Raw genomic sequence first — 14,690 nt, forward strand, 5'->3', positions numbered from 1 at the left:
TATGATGTAACAATACAACATTCATGATTTATTACATGTATTTACATATAATATTACAATTACGTATACACATAAATTTAAGAAAAAAGACATGATTCTTAAATAATACTCAATCTTGCCATTGTTAAATTAATACGTATCAGTGCTAGTATTATTTGTGTTCATCTGTGGCTAGATTGTTAGCAATCCACACATATGAGTTCCAGCTAGCAATCGAGAACGAAACGATTCTCTTCCTTTCTTTCTACTATTACCTTTTTCGTTCTTTAAATGCACTGCATGCTCTATAATAGAGGCATCAAGTATGAATTTTAACAGTATGTTAAACTTACTTGGTATGGAAAAAAGTGCGTGTGCATTTACGGGTGCAATATAATTTATACACATGTACACGCCAAAACAATTCAGCTTTTTCTAAGGCTTTACCTCCTTATTTATATTTGTTAATTGCTTCTTTCAAATCTATAAGGAATTCTTTAACTAGGTCATTATTTTTAGTTTTACTTCTTTTATGTTACTTTATATAAGTATTCATTATGTAATAGACTTGGTTACAGACATTTTTTAAAACATTGTATCATGTGATATGCTGTTTCACACTTACTTATATACTATACTTATTCTTTGTTCAACACTTTTTCTTTATCTGTTGCTTCTCTAATAAAGTCTTGGTATTCCAACAGCATCAACAACCTAAGCTTCCAGCCTTAGAGATCTTCTCCGTGAAATATTAAAATCGTTACTTCGTTGATTTTTGCTTGTTGATTTGCTATTTTTTTATCTCTGTGATAACTTATTAGTTCTGTTAATTTTATTAATATTTGCAATCTATTTACGTATTACCCAAAAGTTGGGCTTAGGTACTTACCGTTTTTTTTTACTAAATTTTTCTCTCATTTTTATTGACATTTTATCAAGATCTTTTTCGATTTAAACTAAACCATGGAGACTTGGTCCAACGTTGATTTTCACAGAACATCGAAGCAGTACATAAAAAATCACAGATGACTGGTGGAACGCGTCGTGGGACATGCATTTGGAACGTAGTCCCTTTCGTTTTAAGAGTTGGCATAGTAAGCATTAACATGCTTAGCTTTCCCTTACTCTACCCAACCCTATATTACTAGTTTTGACTATAAATGCAATAAATAATTTTCTTCACGAATGTTTTTGCAATATATGTGTGTATGTACCTACAACTTTAAACGTTAATTTTATAAAAGTATTGCACTGAATAAGTAATGTAAAAGTTATTTTTTAGCGTTAACCCAGATTTCTTTTTGTGCACCTCGATGATTACATTTTCCTTTAGACAATCCGTAAAAGTCGTTACGTTTTATTTATCCTGCTTTTCCATCAAGACATACGGTTTCTTATTTTTTTAAAGTTATATAATTATAAAACAATTTGGAAGAAAATTTTTAATGTCTATGATTATTTCACAATAAAAAAATAATTTATTTACATTTTTTAATATTAATTTCATAAAGACATGGCATTGTTACATTTATATTAAGGTAACGTTATAACATCCACAAAAACCTCTCTTTGATTTGTTTTTTTTGACGCTTTTCCTTTAAATGATCGCATCATTTTTTTCATTAAGGTCATGCTGAAGACTATTTTGGGATCAACCCTGGATGAATATAATTACTTCTTCATTGCGCAGTACGCTTGGTGATGTAGTGAACTAGCCAAATATTCGAACACGTCGTAGGCTCCTTGTTACTGCGAGTCAGTGGCAATGATTTCGTAGTTATCTGTCTCTACTTCGGGTGGCTTGCTGTTATAGATGAAATTCTGGTGTAAGGCCTGGAGGCCATAATATTACGAGTAACTTAAGAGCTTGGCCTAACTCCTCACCAGTGTTTCCCGCTTGTATCCTTGAAATGTGTATGTGTGTGTGTGTGCTGTTAAGAGTATAAATATGTGAAAGGCAGCTGTCAGTGTGTCGGAATGCTGAGAAGCAAGAAAATAATGGTGACTTTTTCACAATGATGTGCTGGCTATTTATGTACAGTGGGCCGTATATAGCGGACAGTGCAAATGCGTACCAAGACAAGGATATATACATAAGTTCGGCACGAGGCCGAAACTGAAGCAGCATGGCGTAGCATCAGCAGACTCTTATGCAACGGATAACAGTGCACTGCAGAAACCAAGTCCCCAACTGTACGAATACCAGCACGTCTTTGCAGGGTCATGTCAACTCTCAGTGCTCCAGACTCAGACAGCGTACCCCAGGACTCCAACGCAAAACTTTACCGGATGCATCCCGGTAAGTGTAAATACCTAGTTTTGGTGCTGTGCATTGTATTGTAAAGAAGTAGTAATCTCTGTTTATTCTACCAGAATTAATTAGAGTTTACCAAGAGTGTTCTACCACAAGTTATTGCTGAACCTCCACGTAATTAGCAACAAATTATATCCGCGACCGCAAGCCACGACGTTGGAGTAATTGCCTTCGTGGTGTGCCACTAGACATTTGTAATTAAAGTGCTTATTGCAATAAATATATACCATATTATTACAACATTCTATTGTTTATTCAGTGGGATTGGATAGCGCTAACTGCAACTACAGTAAAAAGGTAATGGGGTGAGTGTTTTTAATAAAGAAAAAAAGGTTATTTAACTTAAACAGCTATACCATACTACCAGTTGCTTCTGTTGGTGCTGAACAAGAGCTGTTATATTCTTATTTATACACCAGCCCTCATTTACAGTGTTTAAAACTGATTAGAAAAATAAAAAAGTTTTTCACTTTTTTTTTTTTTTTTTTTTTTTTACAACATTGCGACAAAAATTAACCTTATCAAAAATTTTACTGAAAATAATGAGAGAAATAAGACTATCTACTGAAAATAGCAATAACAATAGGCAAACATGTACTTATATTAATTTGTTCTAAATACGTACATGTATAGTAAATATACAGACATAATCAGTAGAAAAACGTTAGTGCCACATGTTTTAGTATTTTACTTCAAACGACAATTTTAAAGCTTATAAGCAAAATTGATAAGCCATTTATTTCAAGGTTATTATTATAACATTATGATATGAATTTTAAATCATTAAACATATATATTTGTCATGTCACATACTTATATGTATTAAATAAAGAAACGTGTACACTTTTATAAGAATAATTAATAATAACAACAACAAAAATGTCAGCACGCAGGTCTTTTAAACCAATGAGTGGTGTCAGAAATGTTTATATAAGACCTACTAATTTTAAAAGTCGTAAGGTGACGCCAAAAATAAAAATGTAGTTAGAGTAAAATAGATAAGAGTGTTTTCTAATCTACAAAAACTCAACTTAACTAAGAATTGTATTTTTTTTTCTTATTTAATGGTGGGCATCAAAAAACACAAAAAACAGTAGAATACCACGTTTTTAGAAAAAGCCGTACGATATTCATCAGAATTTGTATATAACATAGGAAGATTTAAACATACTATTATTAAATGTACCATAGAGACTTTCCACCTCATTAACTACTCATGTTTGAAAAGTATCTTACTAATATATAAAGCAAAGTCGCTAAAACCGTTGTAATCGCTAACCGCGAAAACTACTGAACCGATTTTGCTAAAATTTTGCACACTGATCCATGGTACTTCCTAGATGGTTTTAGTATAGTTTTTATCTTAAAAAATTTAATAACAATAGCAGTAAATGAGCTCAAAGTTTTGGAAAAACACGCCAGCTTTTCACTTGAGTTCAGTAAAATCCGCTAGGTAGCGTTGACATAAAATCGAAGCTACCTGCAACAGAATTAAATAAGTGTGGTTATAATAAGCCGGAGGGTCTCGATAACTGTTGCAATCGTGCTTCAGCAGTTCAACGAGCTGCATGGAGAATCTTGTCGATGGTCTAGCAGCTGGATATCCTGGTTACGGACGACACTTTTCTGTAAGGAGAAAGGGACCTAGGATTCCATTCACTCTGAAGCTCGACAAGTGCGATCAAATAAAAATTCATTCCAACCGATGGCGTCTCTGCCACAATACTAGGTGACATATCTAGCCAGAGCACAATTTGCACCAACTCTTCAGAGTTGTGTGGCAGTCCCACCATCCCACCTGGTGCAGTTAGAGAATTTGTGGCTACAAATTTAAGCAAGAGAAAACAGCTCTGAGGGACATGGGAAGCCACAACGGCTACCTTCTTGGTCGTCGCGTCCCCAACGCACTTACCCACATGTTCCCGTCTAACGATGAGTAGTTGGTTATCCAGGAAATGACCCGAAGACGAGATATTCTTTGGTCAGCCGCGTACCTTCCTTCATCACAGTCTCCGTACATAGAGACCCCCAGGGTAAGAATCAAGTTACCCGTAGCCAGCTCTATATTATCAGGAATAACGAATAGCTGGAAGTTTCATCACTGGCGCTTTTTAGGGCCATTATAAGTATTTACGTTACCTACTGAACCATCAATTTCATCGGTTTTTTTTAGGATCCACCTAAGTGTTAACTATCTTGCCAACAAATACATTTTTATTACCATTTCTGGAAGTGATTCATCATCTAAAAGACTATATTAACTAAAGACGGGAACTATTAAACCAAGTCAGCCATTTACTAGCAGACGCACAACGTCACCTGTGGAGTTGTTCTTTGCAAGGCTAGAAAACCCGGTGATCGACGACCCCATACTACCCTCTCGACTGTAAGCATTTAACCAGGAATCACTGATCCTCTCCAAGGTCTGCGCTGGGCAAACCTATAACAGCTATGAAGGAAAAAAAACTTGAGCCAACGAGACAGCCTCTACTGGACAAGTATCACTAACCAATCTCCCCATCTAAGATCACCAAAACAACTGAATCTGCAAATAAAAAAGGTGCTTTAGACACCAACGTCTTTGACGTTATACCGGGAAACGTTGGGAAAGAGCACTACAACTAGCCCCAAAGCTTCGGACTTTGTAATTTTTCTCCCAATCAGTCTGGGTCTTCAACAGTAAGCCAGAGAAGATCACCCTGAGGTATCCAGGCAATCACAATTGCTGTTAACTGCAGTCAAGAAAGAGTGTACTTAAGAAGCTCACCGGTCTTTTTTAGGGCCATCGGACGTTGAACTACCTAGCCAACAAATATATTAAAATTTACAAAGTTGACTGAAAATAGCCTTTAGGGGTCATAAAAGTCGTAAGCATGCCAATAGTCGCAAAAGGGTATATTGGAAAGAAAACTTTAAATGTTTCTAATGAATACAATTTGAGGCGTCAAGAAACTGACGCAGAAAATTTATCGAGATTGAAACAGCAGCGTCAAAATCGACAACTTAAGAGTCCATTACGTGAGAGATCAGCTTTTCATTGTACTCTCACAGCAATCTTTGAAATCTTTAAAGATCTTACTTCAGATTTTTAAATAAGTAGAAAATGTATTTCTGTTTTTGTGGCAATAAAAATGTAGGGTTCAAGGTCCAGGACTTTGTTGCTCTGGTAATAAAATTGTGAAATATGAGAAAAAAAAAATTTCTTTAATATAAATTTTTTGGGGGTTTAAATTCTTAACAGCTTTAAAAAATAGCCCTTTTTGTGAATTATACAGAAAAAAACTGTAAATCAACAACTTCTTATTGCCATCGATTATTTTATGGCATAAAGAACGCACGGTACTTTTTATTACAATTATTTTTTTGAATTTTTACACCTTAATATTTGACCAAATAAACTATATGGATTCCGAAAAAATATATTTTCAATAAGAAGTTTTTTGTTCTGAGATGTATCGGGAGTATGTGTAAAATTTTCTAACTAAAAATGTTTCACATTACATGTCAACACACTACGGTGTTTTATTCAGTAAGTCTCGGGCGAAGCCGAGACGGGGGGCTGCTAGTTTATTCATAATCAAATTATCGTTATTCAGACAGAAACCATTAACAGAACAAAAATCAAATACTAGGAGGACGTTAAGACACTGTAGGTGGGGTTAGTTATCCTGTATGTACCTTTCTGTTACACATTTTCTTATACAAAAATTCTTCGTTTATGTGGGGGACTATCAAGAGGCTGTAAAAGAGACACGTAAAATTTGGAGTTGTGTGTTAGGGAAGGGCGTAAGGTATTTTTAGTAAATTTATCCTTATTTTTGGGGGTTGTGTTAGAATCGTTAAGGGAGTCAGAAAACCAAATAATTATACTTATTTCTAATAACATTATAAGTTTCTGTGGGGGATTTTTGAGATATTGGGCTGCACTAAATTCGTATGGGGATCATGAGTAGTATGGGCGTGGGGGGCTCATATTTTTTGTTGGGTTCAATTTATAGAAACAAATAAAGAATTTTCCCTTGTTTCATTGGGTGGCTGTAGGGGCTTTATAAAGGGTGTGGAAGGATATATAAACAGATCCACCAAAAGAACTACATGTAATAGAAAGATATATATATCTTCATTGACATAAATTGCTCAAGTAATATATAGAAGAAATGCTCGAGCAAGGTAAAGCTAGCACCAGCGTTAGAAACGGACTAGCATAGCAGCTAAGCTTGTATACTGTTAATACATTAGTTTTTGTATACAATATTTACTAAAACACCCTTTACTAAATATATTAATAGTTTTAATCATTTGTTGAGTAATAAAGACAGTGGTTGAAGATGTATAGCTTGTTTTATTTCTTGTTCAAGGACTTCTCACCAACCTATATAGCTCGTAGATCTATACGTAGTGATTATTTATATTATTATAATTATGATTTGACACACGTTGTAAGTTTTAATATTATGGATAAAGTGCTTTCTAAGTGACCCATTGTAAGCATTACTCATTTTCATTCTGCACCTTCACACAATCTTCACTTTCTTGATAGCAGTAAATAGTTGTATGTTTTAGCTACTATTTTTTAACATTTACTATGAAATCTAAGATTAGACGTAGAATTCATCGATGATATTTCCCTCAAAATTTTTTTACGTCTATAAAAACGATCTTCTGAAAATTAATTTGAAATTATTTATGTAGGTCTTTCCTAAAAATAATGCAGCTAGAATAAGTATTAAACCATTTTACTTTAAAAGTCTAAATATCATTTTTACTGTTGTGAAGGCTGCTGCCAATACTGAATTCAATTTCATTACATCCTAATGTCTTCTTTTTGTTGTAAAAGCCATGTTTATACGATTAATAAGAACTCTACTAAAATCTACCCATTCCACAGACTAATTATCTGAATTGTCTTATTCCTCATGAAGTACTAGTTCTCAATCTTCTTACTTTTTATTAAACGCTGTTTAAAACGCTTTTAAAAGACTTTGGCATAAATAAAAATCAAAAATTCATCTGGTATAGCTAGTACATGCACGTAGAAAAGAAGTGACAACACTATTAATTAGCAAGCTACTGCATGACCAAATAAGTGAACCAGAACCATTAGAGTATGCATGTTTACTCTAGCAATTTTCAACACCTAACACGCCAGCTCTAGAGATAAAAAGATACTATACTGATTTAATATACACCTAAACTATGAGGAAAAAAAAATCATCAGCTACGACTGACGTATGCATCTGCACATAAAAACTTTCACTGTACCTATTGGCAAGGTACTGCATTTAAGATATGTGAGCCAATGTTGACTGATTTATTGTTTCTCTAACGACTCTTTAAGCTCATTCTCAAAAAAAAAAAAAAAAACATGCAGGTATATGAGACGCCTAAAGAATAAGAGAAAAAAAATCATCCCTCAATAAGAAATGCACGTTTATACTTAATCTTTCTTTTGCTACACGTTGGGTTTATTGGCTTAGACCATAAATCTGGGGCAAATTTAATGTCAGAGACAATAAAAAAAGAGCCAAATTTAGAGCATGGTATCAGATACCAGCATTTCTACGATGGAGCACAAGGCTCCCTTACAATATCACCTAACAGGATGAGTGTTTTTCTCTGACAACTTCCACCCATTACCTGATTGTATAACAGCAGAAGCCTTTTTTTCTTCACCATCCTTTACGTGAAAGCTGAAAATTACCCCACCATGAGCCACTTTTTAATCTTGTATTGATATTGGCACAAATAATCCTACCTCCGAGTTACCTAGGAGTCTGTCTTCACTACTAGTTTCCTAGGAAGAATCTAGGAGGGTAACCTAGAGTTCTTAAAATGTACTTAATTTTCGTTTACTATAGCAAATACATCTGCATACTTTGTTTTGATGAGGTTGTACTTATAAAAACTTTTTTTTAAGAAGTTGTGTGATCTCTATAAGTTTCTATCATTAAATATCCTGAAATAAAACAGCTAGTAAAAAAAAATAAATACACTTAAAACAAAAAAAATCATATTTAAAAAAACACGATACTTTCCTTATCCAAATTTTATTTTTTAATGGTTATAGGCACTTGAAAAATAAAGAAACTACCAATGTGTATTACTGATTGTAAAAAATAGCCCACTTAGCTAAAGATTCTATATAACAAAAAAAAATTGCTTAGTTATCAGCAAAATACAATTTATCAAACACTACAAAGTTCATTATTAAAATGCTTTCTCAATTTTTTGTTTACTACATATTGTCGTACGCAAAATTTTTATTCTTTGTAATCTATTGAGAAAAGACATAGTGTTAAATATCATAGAGAGAGGAAACAGTCAATTAATCTACACAAAATCATGTATTAGGCTGAGGTTGAAAATGGCTAACCTTGTAAGAAATTTGGGACAACGATTTGTTTCTAAACAATACAGTCTTTGATGCTATTCCTATTACACCCTAAAAAATCCTCACACTTATGGTACGTAGTTTCTCGCAGTAAGTAAGTACACTAATTTCTTGTTGACATAGCGACAGTAAAAAGTCTTGTAAATGATTAAAGATGAATCATACTTCTTTTATAAATTTCTTTCTCTCCAGCAAGAACTTCGGAAAATGGACACACTGTTAAAAATTTTAGGCGAACGATTTTTTTATTACCATTTAAGATAACATTGAAACAAAGATTACCGCAACTTGCGTAACATTAAAAGAAATCATGCTAAATAATGTATCTTTTTCTGCTGCTCAGAATAAAGCTAACTATTTACAATTATTACTGAACATAAAAGTGGAGCCATAACTGACGTTGCAGTCTGGTACATCAAAATCAGTTTTTTGGTAGCAACATTGGCATGCAACAAATACTGACACCGAGTAAAAATACTATGTATTGTGGTTTAACGTAGGTCTGCGTATGTGTGCAGGCTTAGGTATACATAAACATGCGTGATTATTCGGAAAAATAAAAGAAAAAGTTTTTAAAAAACTCACCCCACGACATTTACCCACACAAACACTGACAGTGCCATGAAATTGTACATAGCTGCTTTCCGGAAACTTAAATGCTCGAAATTTGGCAGATAAAAAGTGTCCGTTTATCGTCTCAAAGTTCTCGAAAAGGTACGGATCGACAGAGCATCTAGAAAGAAAAAGTAAGGACAATTTTTTAACAACAATTACTAATGATTTTTATAAAAAAATAAAGTGTGTACACGCTATCTATCTGTATTTAAAATTTTTTCGATAATCGTTAATAAATCTGCAAAATCAACATGAAACAAAAAATTTTTTATTATTAGCATGAAAACTAACATAAGATGATTCTTAAAGCTATACTAAAGAGATATACATTAATTTGTTTACTAGTTTATAGAAAATTGACAATCTTTAATCGAAATTGTGTATTTTCTACACTAATTTTAAATTGTTTACGTCTTTTTAAAAGTCCAAAAATTATAATATTTGTACTAATGATTCTCACAAGGGTTTTTATGTTTTAACATAATGTGAACATGTTACGTTAACCTTATTAAGTAGATTAAATGCTCCTACACATTAATATTTACATGTGAGAAAGAAAAAAAATTTAAAAATGGCATGCCCTTTACAAATGTTTGTTCAGTAGTCAAAAAAATTACAAAACCAATTAACGATTTGATGACATTGAATTAAGTGTACACATTTTTTTTGTCTTAGTAAAACAAAGATTATATAACTATTTAATACAATGTAAAATATTCTTCGATATATTTCTTCATTTCCAGATTTCTTAACAGTGTAAAAAATACCAGCCATCTTATTTCTAGTGGCCGTTTTTCTTCGTTTCTCTATCATGACTACTACTTACAATCAATAATGTAGCTACTAAGCTAACATTTATAATTTTTGTAGCAACCACTTTTTCTGTAGACATAAATGGTTGAACAACGATACTCCAGCTTGCAAAAATTTGGAAATCTGAGCAACCTATTCATCTTAAGTGCATTATAAAAAACTGCTCTTTTTAAAAATGCAAGACACAAAATCTGCTTTTACTTATTTATTCAGTTATTGCAAGATAAAATACTTGGTGCCAAGTGACACTTCACAAGTCTGTATCTGTATTATCATTAAATATATCTCAAAAATTTTTATTTAAAATTACTGTTATTAATCCGTAAAATAGTTATTTATTATTATACTATGCAACAGTACGTTACACACGTTAATACAGTTCAGAAATTTTTTTTCCCTCTACATTAAAAAAAAATCCGAATTCTTATTTGTTTTTAATTATTACATTTTTTAGATAAATTATGTAAGCAAAGAAAAAGTGCAACAGACTGGTTGGGTATTATTTTTGTTTATTTGTAATTGTAAAGTAGGAGACAATAAGTAGCCGCAGCTGCGCACAGCAGTCCACATCACTACGAGGAACCTATAACGAGAGAGCAGTGCATGTGGTCCATATACCATGCTATCCCTATTCATCAACGAACAAGAGAGAGATGACTAATCATAGCCACCGAGAATCTGAGGTCTATTGTGTTAGCTAGCTAAACACTCAGTAACACTTTGTGGCAGACTCTTCCCCTGACTCGTTGAAGCAACCAGCTCTCTTGAAGACTCGTAGCATAGGTTGATCTTTAGTACAAGTCTCTTGTAGCGTGGCTTGGCGGACGTCCTATGACCTTTTCACATACGAATACCTTGCTATGCCTCAAAAATCCTTTCGAATTCAATTTAAAAATAATTGTATATAACTCTCTTGTTCTACTTTTGTGATTAATCAAATGTTTATGGTTTAACAAGTAATAAAAATTAAAGTTTTGTAAAGTATTCGTAATAGATGAATTATGTTTTATGTGACTAGCTTTTGTATGGATATAAATATTTTTTTTTTATTTTCAATAGCCTGCATGCTATCGTATGTGATAAGGCTGAAAAATTAAATGTATTGGAATTTTTATTTTCATTGGTAATTCATATAAGTATAATCCATTTATATATTTCTTAAATCAGCTTCTCACAAGGTATTGGATGCTCCAAGAAATTTTCATGTGCGTGATTTCCGCTGGATTCTATAGATAATGTAAAGTAAATGAAAAGTACATTATTTATCTTGTAAATCTTAAGAAATAGCAGGGATTTTCCAACATTCTTTCCGAGAAAACTCGATCGGTGGATGCTTATCTGCAGTGACGAGTTCCCATACCGTTCTAGATATTCCTTACATACCATAATGTTAGGTACTCGTCGGGTAGGTTTGGGTATGTCCTAATATATCAATCTTATGGTTTTCTATTAAATATAATAATTATTCTCGATATTGTTGCACTTTCTGTTTACGCATGCAAAGTCAGATGCTACTGACTCACCCTAAAAAATAATTTGTAACATAATAGTTAGTGGTAAACGATTTTCAAAAAGTCATTATAGACTGTCACAAATATTAATTCAAATAATTAATTATTAGTCAGAACTAATTTCCTAATTTTGGAAATAAAACGTATTCTTTCTCAGGGTTTTTTATTTGTACTTATCAACAGAATTGTAACTACCTTAAAAGTACGATACAGTTCTAAGAAATTACGATTAATAAATCATCTTTGTCTTCAAATATTTTTTTTCTCCTACTCATAACTCAGGTCAGACTTAAGCATTCAAATTTTTATTAATTTTTTATATGTAATACTGTTAATCCCTGTGTTGATACGAATTATATTATAACTAAAAACCATCCGTCCGTCAAAATTCAGATAAAACGTTTTGTCAATACAAAGCAAGCTCATATATTATGACAAGAGGAGCTCCTACGTCGTTTATGTGTGCGCGTGTTTTATAAGCTTTAAGGTGGATGCTTCATAATATACTGACATAGAATACGGGCAGCCTCGTTTTAAAAATGCATGTATGTATGAATGAATAGTTACTTTCTCATTAATTGTTCCATTCTGATAATGTACACTAATTAAAAATTTTGTAATTGATACATAACTTCATTATATTCAAAATTGATTATGAAATTTCCAGAAGGATTGATTTTGAAATTTGTAAGCTTACTGTCACAACTGAACTTTTATTTGGCGTTCTTATATTGCTAATGCAAGTTTACATTATCACTGACCCAAAAACTCAATTGCACTTATCGGAAAATACGATTGGTAATGTTGTATTGTTATTTCCTAATATGTTAAATCATAACATGTAACATCATCGTGCAACCATCAACGCAGTCTGCAAGAACGCTGCTCATTGGTTGACCTAATTTAACCAAAGGCCTCTTTTACTCGCTCTGATGCTATAAAAACGTACCATCAAGAGGAAAAAGCGCTCTCTTTAAGTGTGTCACCTGTCCTCTAAGGTTTTGATCAACTCTTGACTCTCGCGACTCGTTATTACCTTATACACATAAGGTAAAACGTGTTGGCTGAGGCAACTCGAGTGCGTATCGAGAGCATCAATAGTATCGGACTATTCTAAGGAGCGAGGTACAGCAAAGGAGGCCCGTCGAAAGTGGTTTCGGCGATAGCAGAGAAAGCTGAAATTGCAACATCCTACTGGCCACGAACTCGTTCATGTAGTTTAAGGAAACACTGATGGTTACAGCACGAAGCATTTGGGAACTCCGAAGCAGCAGTAACAACAATCAGTGATAAATGTAAGTAAAATATCAGTAATAAAATTCAGGCTGAACCTTGTTAAAGTAACCCCATTAAATTGTATTTAGAAAAACAAATTATTTTTGAATTGTTTTAATAAAGAAGTACATTAATTGCTCATATTATTTGAATAAAGATTATTATTCAATACAAAAAAAAAGATAAAACTCACGAGCTAAATTCTAAGAACCCCAAGAATGGCACATAAATAAAATAGTTAAGACCATACTCTGAAAAAGTCCGGTCATAACAATACTTTTCTACAACTCCATAAAATTCTTTAAAGTTATGTTTTAAGCATATCAATAGAAAAAAAAACTATACCAGCAATAAGGATGTAGTATGTTGTTTTAAAAAAAAAAAAAATTTTTAGAGCGCTTAAAAAAATAATAGTGCCTATTCCCGGCATGTATGTACCTACTTATTACCTGTGTCAGTCACTGCGTTTGAATGCACCTAAAGGTTGCATCTGGATCTCAAACAATAGTATCACCTGCAGTTATCCTCCATTAACATCAAACTCAAGGGTACAGCAAAACATGGGTTTCTTGACAAAAGAGCTCTCATCACTTGGAGTTAGGTTTTTCAAGTCCATAAATCTTCCAACAATCTCTTGGGCTTTAGATAAGTAACATGTTATTTATTTTGAATTCACCAATGTATTTATATAATCATATAAAATGATCATGTTTTATAAAAAGTCTGTTTTATAGATATAAAAGACTGTCACTCGCCCTAATAATCAATTTTCTTTCGAATACACGTTCCGAGTCATCTTAAAATATCCATGCTATGATTTTGTGCCGTTTGATGACATACAAAAACCCTAAGAATAAAATTCGTTATTGCAGTAAATATTCTTTTATTTGTGAAAAAGTCTTACATTTAGGACTAAGCACTAGAAGAGTATACTACACATTTTTTATCATATTGTTAATTTTACTTACAAGCTTAGTGACTTAGTGCACAAATTACTGCATTTTAACTAAATCACAAAAAGTTTTTCTATATAAAAGAATGAAATAGTATACAGTAATATTTTTTAATCAAGCGTTGGATGAATTATGCTTATATTCTTTAACCAATACCATTTTTTCCTTCTCTTTACTACTACCGTATCTACTTAATCTATCTTTATATAGATATTTTTATATATCTATTTTTTTTGTATGTATGCTTTAAAGAGCAAGTGTAAGAGTAATAATGTCCAGATACATGTTCTATTACACTATTTTATATGTTCATAAGCGTTTATATTCGGAAAATTTGTAGTAATACTGTTGTTACCATTTACAAATAACAAAACTTTTGTATATAAACTTAGGATAAAGCCCAAGTTCATAAATTGAAACTATAATCAGTTGTTTACATGCATTTTAATACATTAGTGTTAGATTAAAAACTCTTTAGTTTATTCTGTAAGACTAGCATCATTACTGTAAACAACCTTATCATGTATTAAAGGAGTTACAGTTGTATTTTCTCTTGATTCCTTATCACATACGATATTTTACAATTCATTTGGGCCACTAGATACTCATAATCTTCTTAAAGGTAGACAATTATTGTCACTCAAATAACTATGACTGTTAATTGTTCTATTTCTTACGTTAAACTAAGTGCTTAATACATTGAAACTGATTATGTAAACTGTTTGTGTTGCTTATGTTATCTTATCATGCAATAAGTTGCTTCCATTCTTTGGAGTTGCAGTTGCTTTCTTTTTTTGCCTTTTTGCACCTGATGTTCTTTGTAACAATATATTGTACAT

At 32.4% G+C, this 14,690-nt stretch overlaps 1 protein-coding gene across 1 annotated transcript in view; it reads right to left on the reverse strand.

The window, feature by feature from the left end:
• qsm (Zona pelucida superfamily protein qsm) overlaps positions 1-14,690 on the reverse strand; it is an 818,670-nt gene that overhangs the window by 310,225 nt on the left and 493,755 nt on the right. Inside the window, exon 6 of the mRNA XM_089595600.1 lies at positions 9,270-9,417. Coding sequence (XP_089451726.1) covers positions 9,270-9,417 — 148 coding nt within the window. The remainder of the gene's footprint in view (positions 1-9,269; positions 9,418-14,690) is intronic.

This window comes from Copidosoma floridanum, unplaced genomic scaffold (assembly GCF_036245765.1).
Source record: "Copidosoma floridanum isolate Cflo_tuat_1 unplaced genomic scaffold, Cflo_Japanese_pri ptg000026l, whole genome shotgun sequence".
NCBI lineage: Eukaryota > Metazoa > Arthropoda > Insecta > Hymenoptera > Encyrtidae > Copidosoma > Copidosoma floridanum.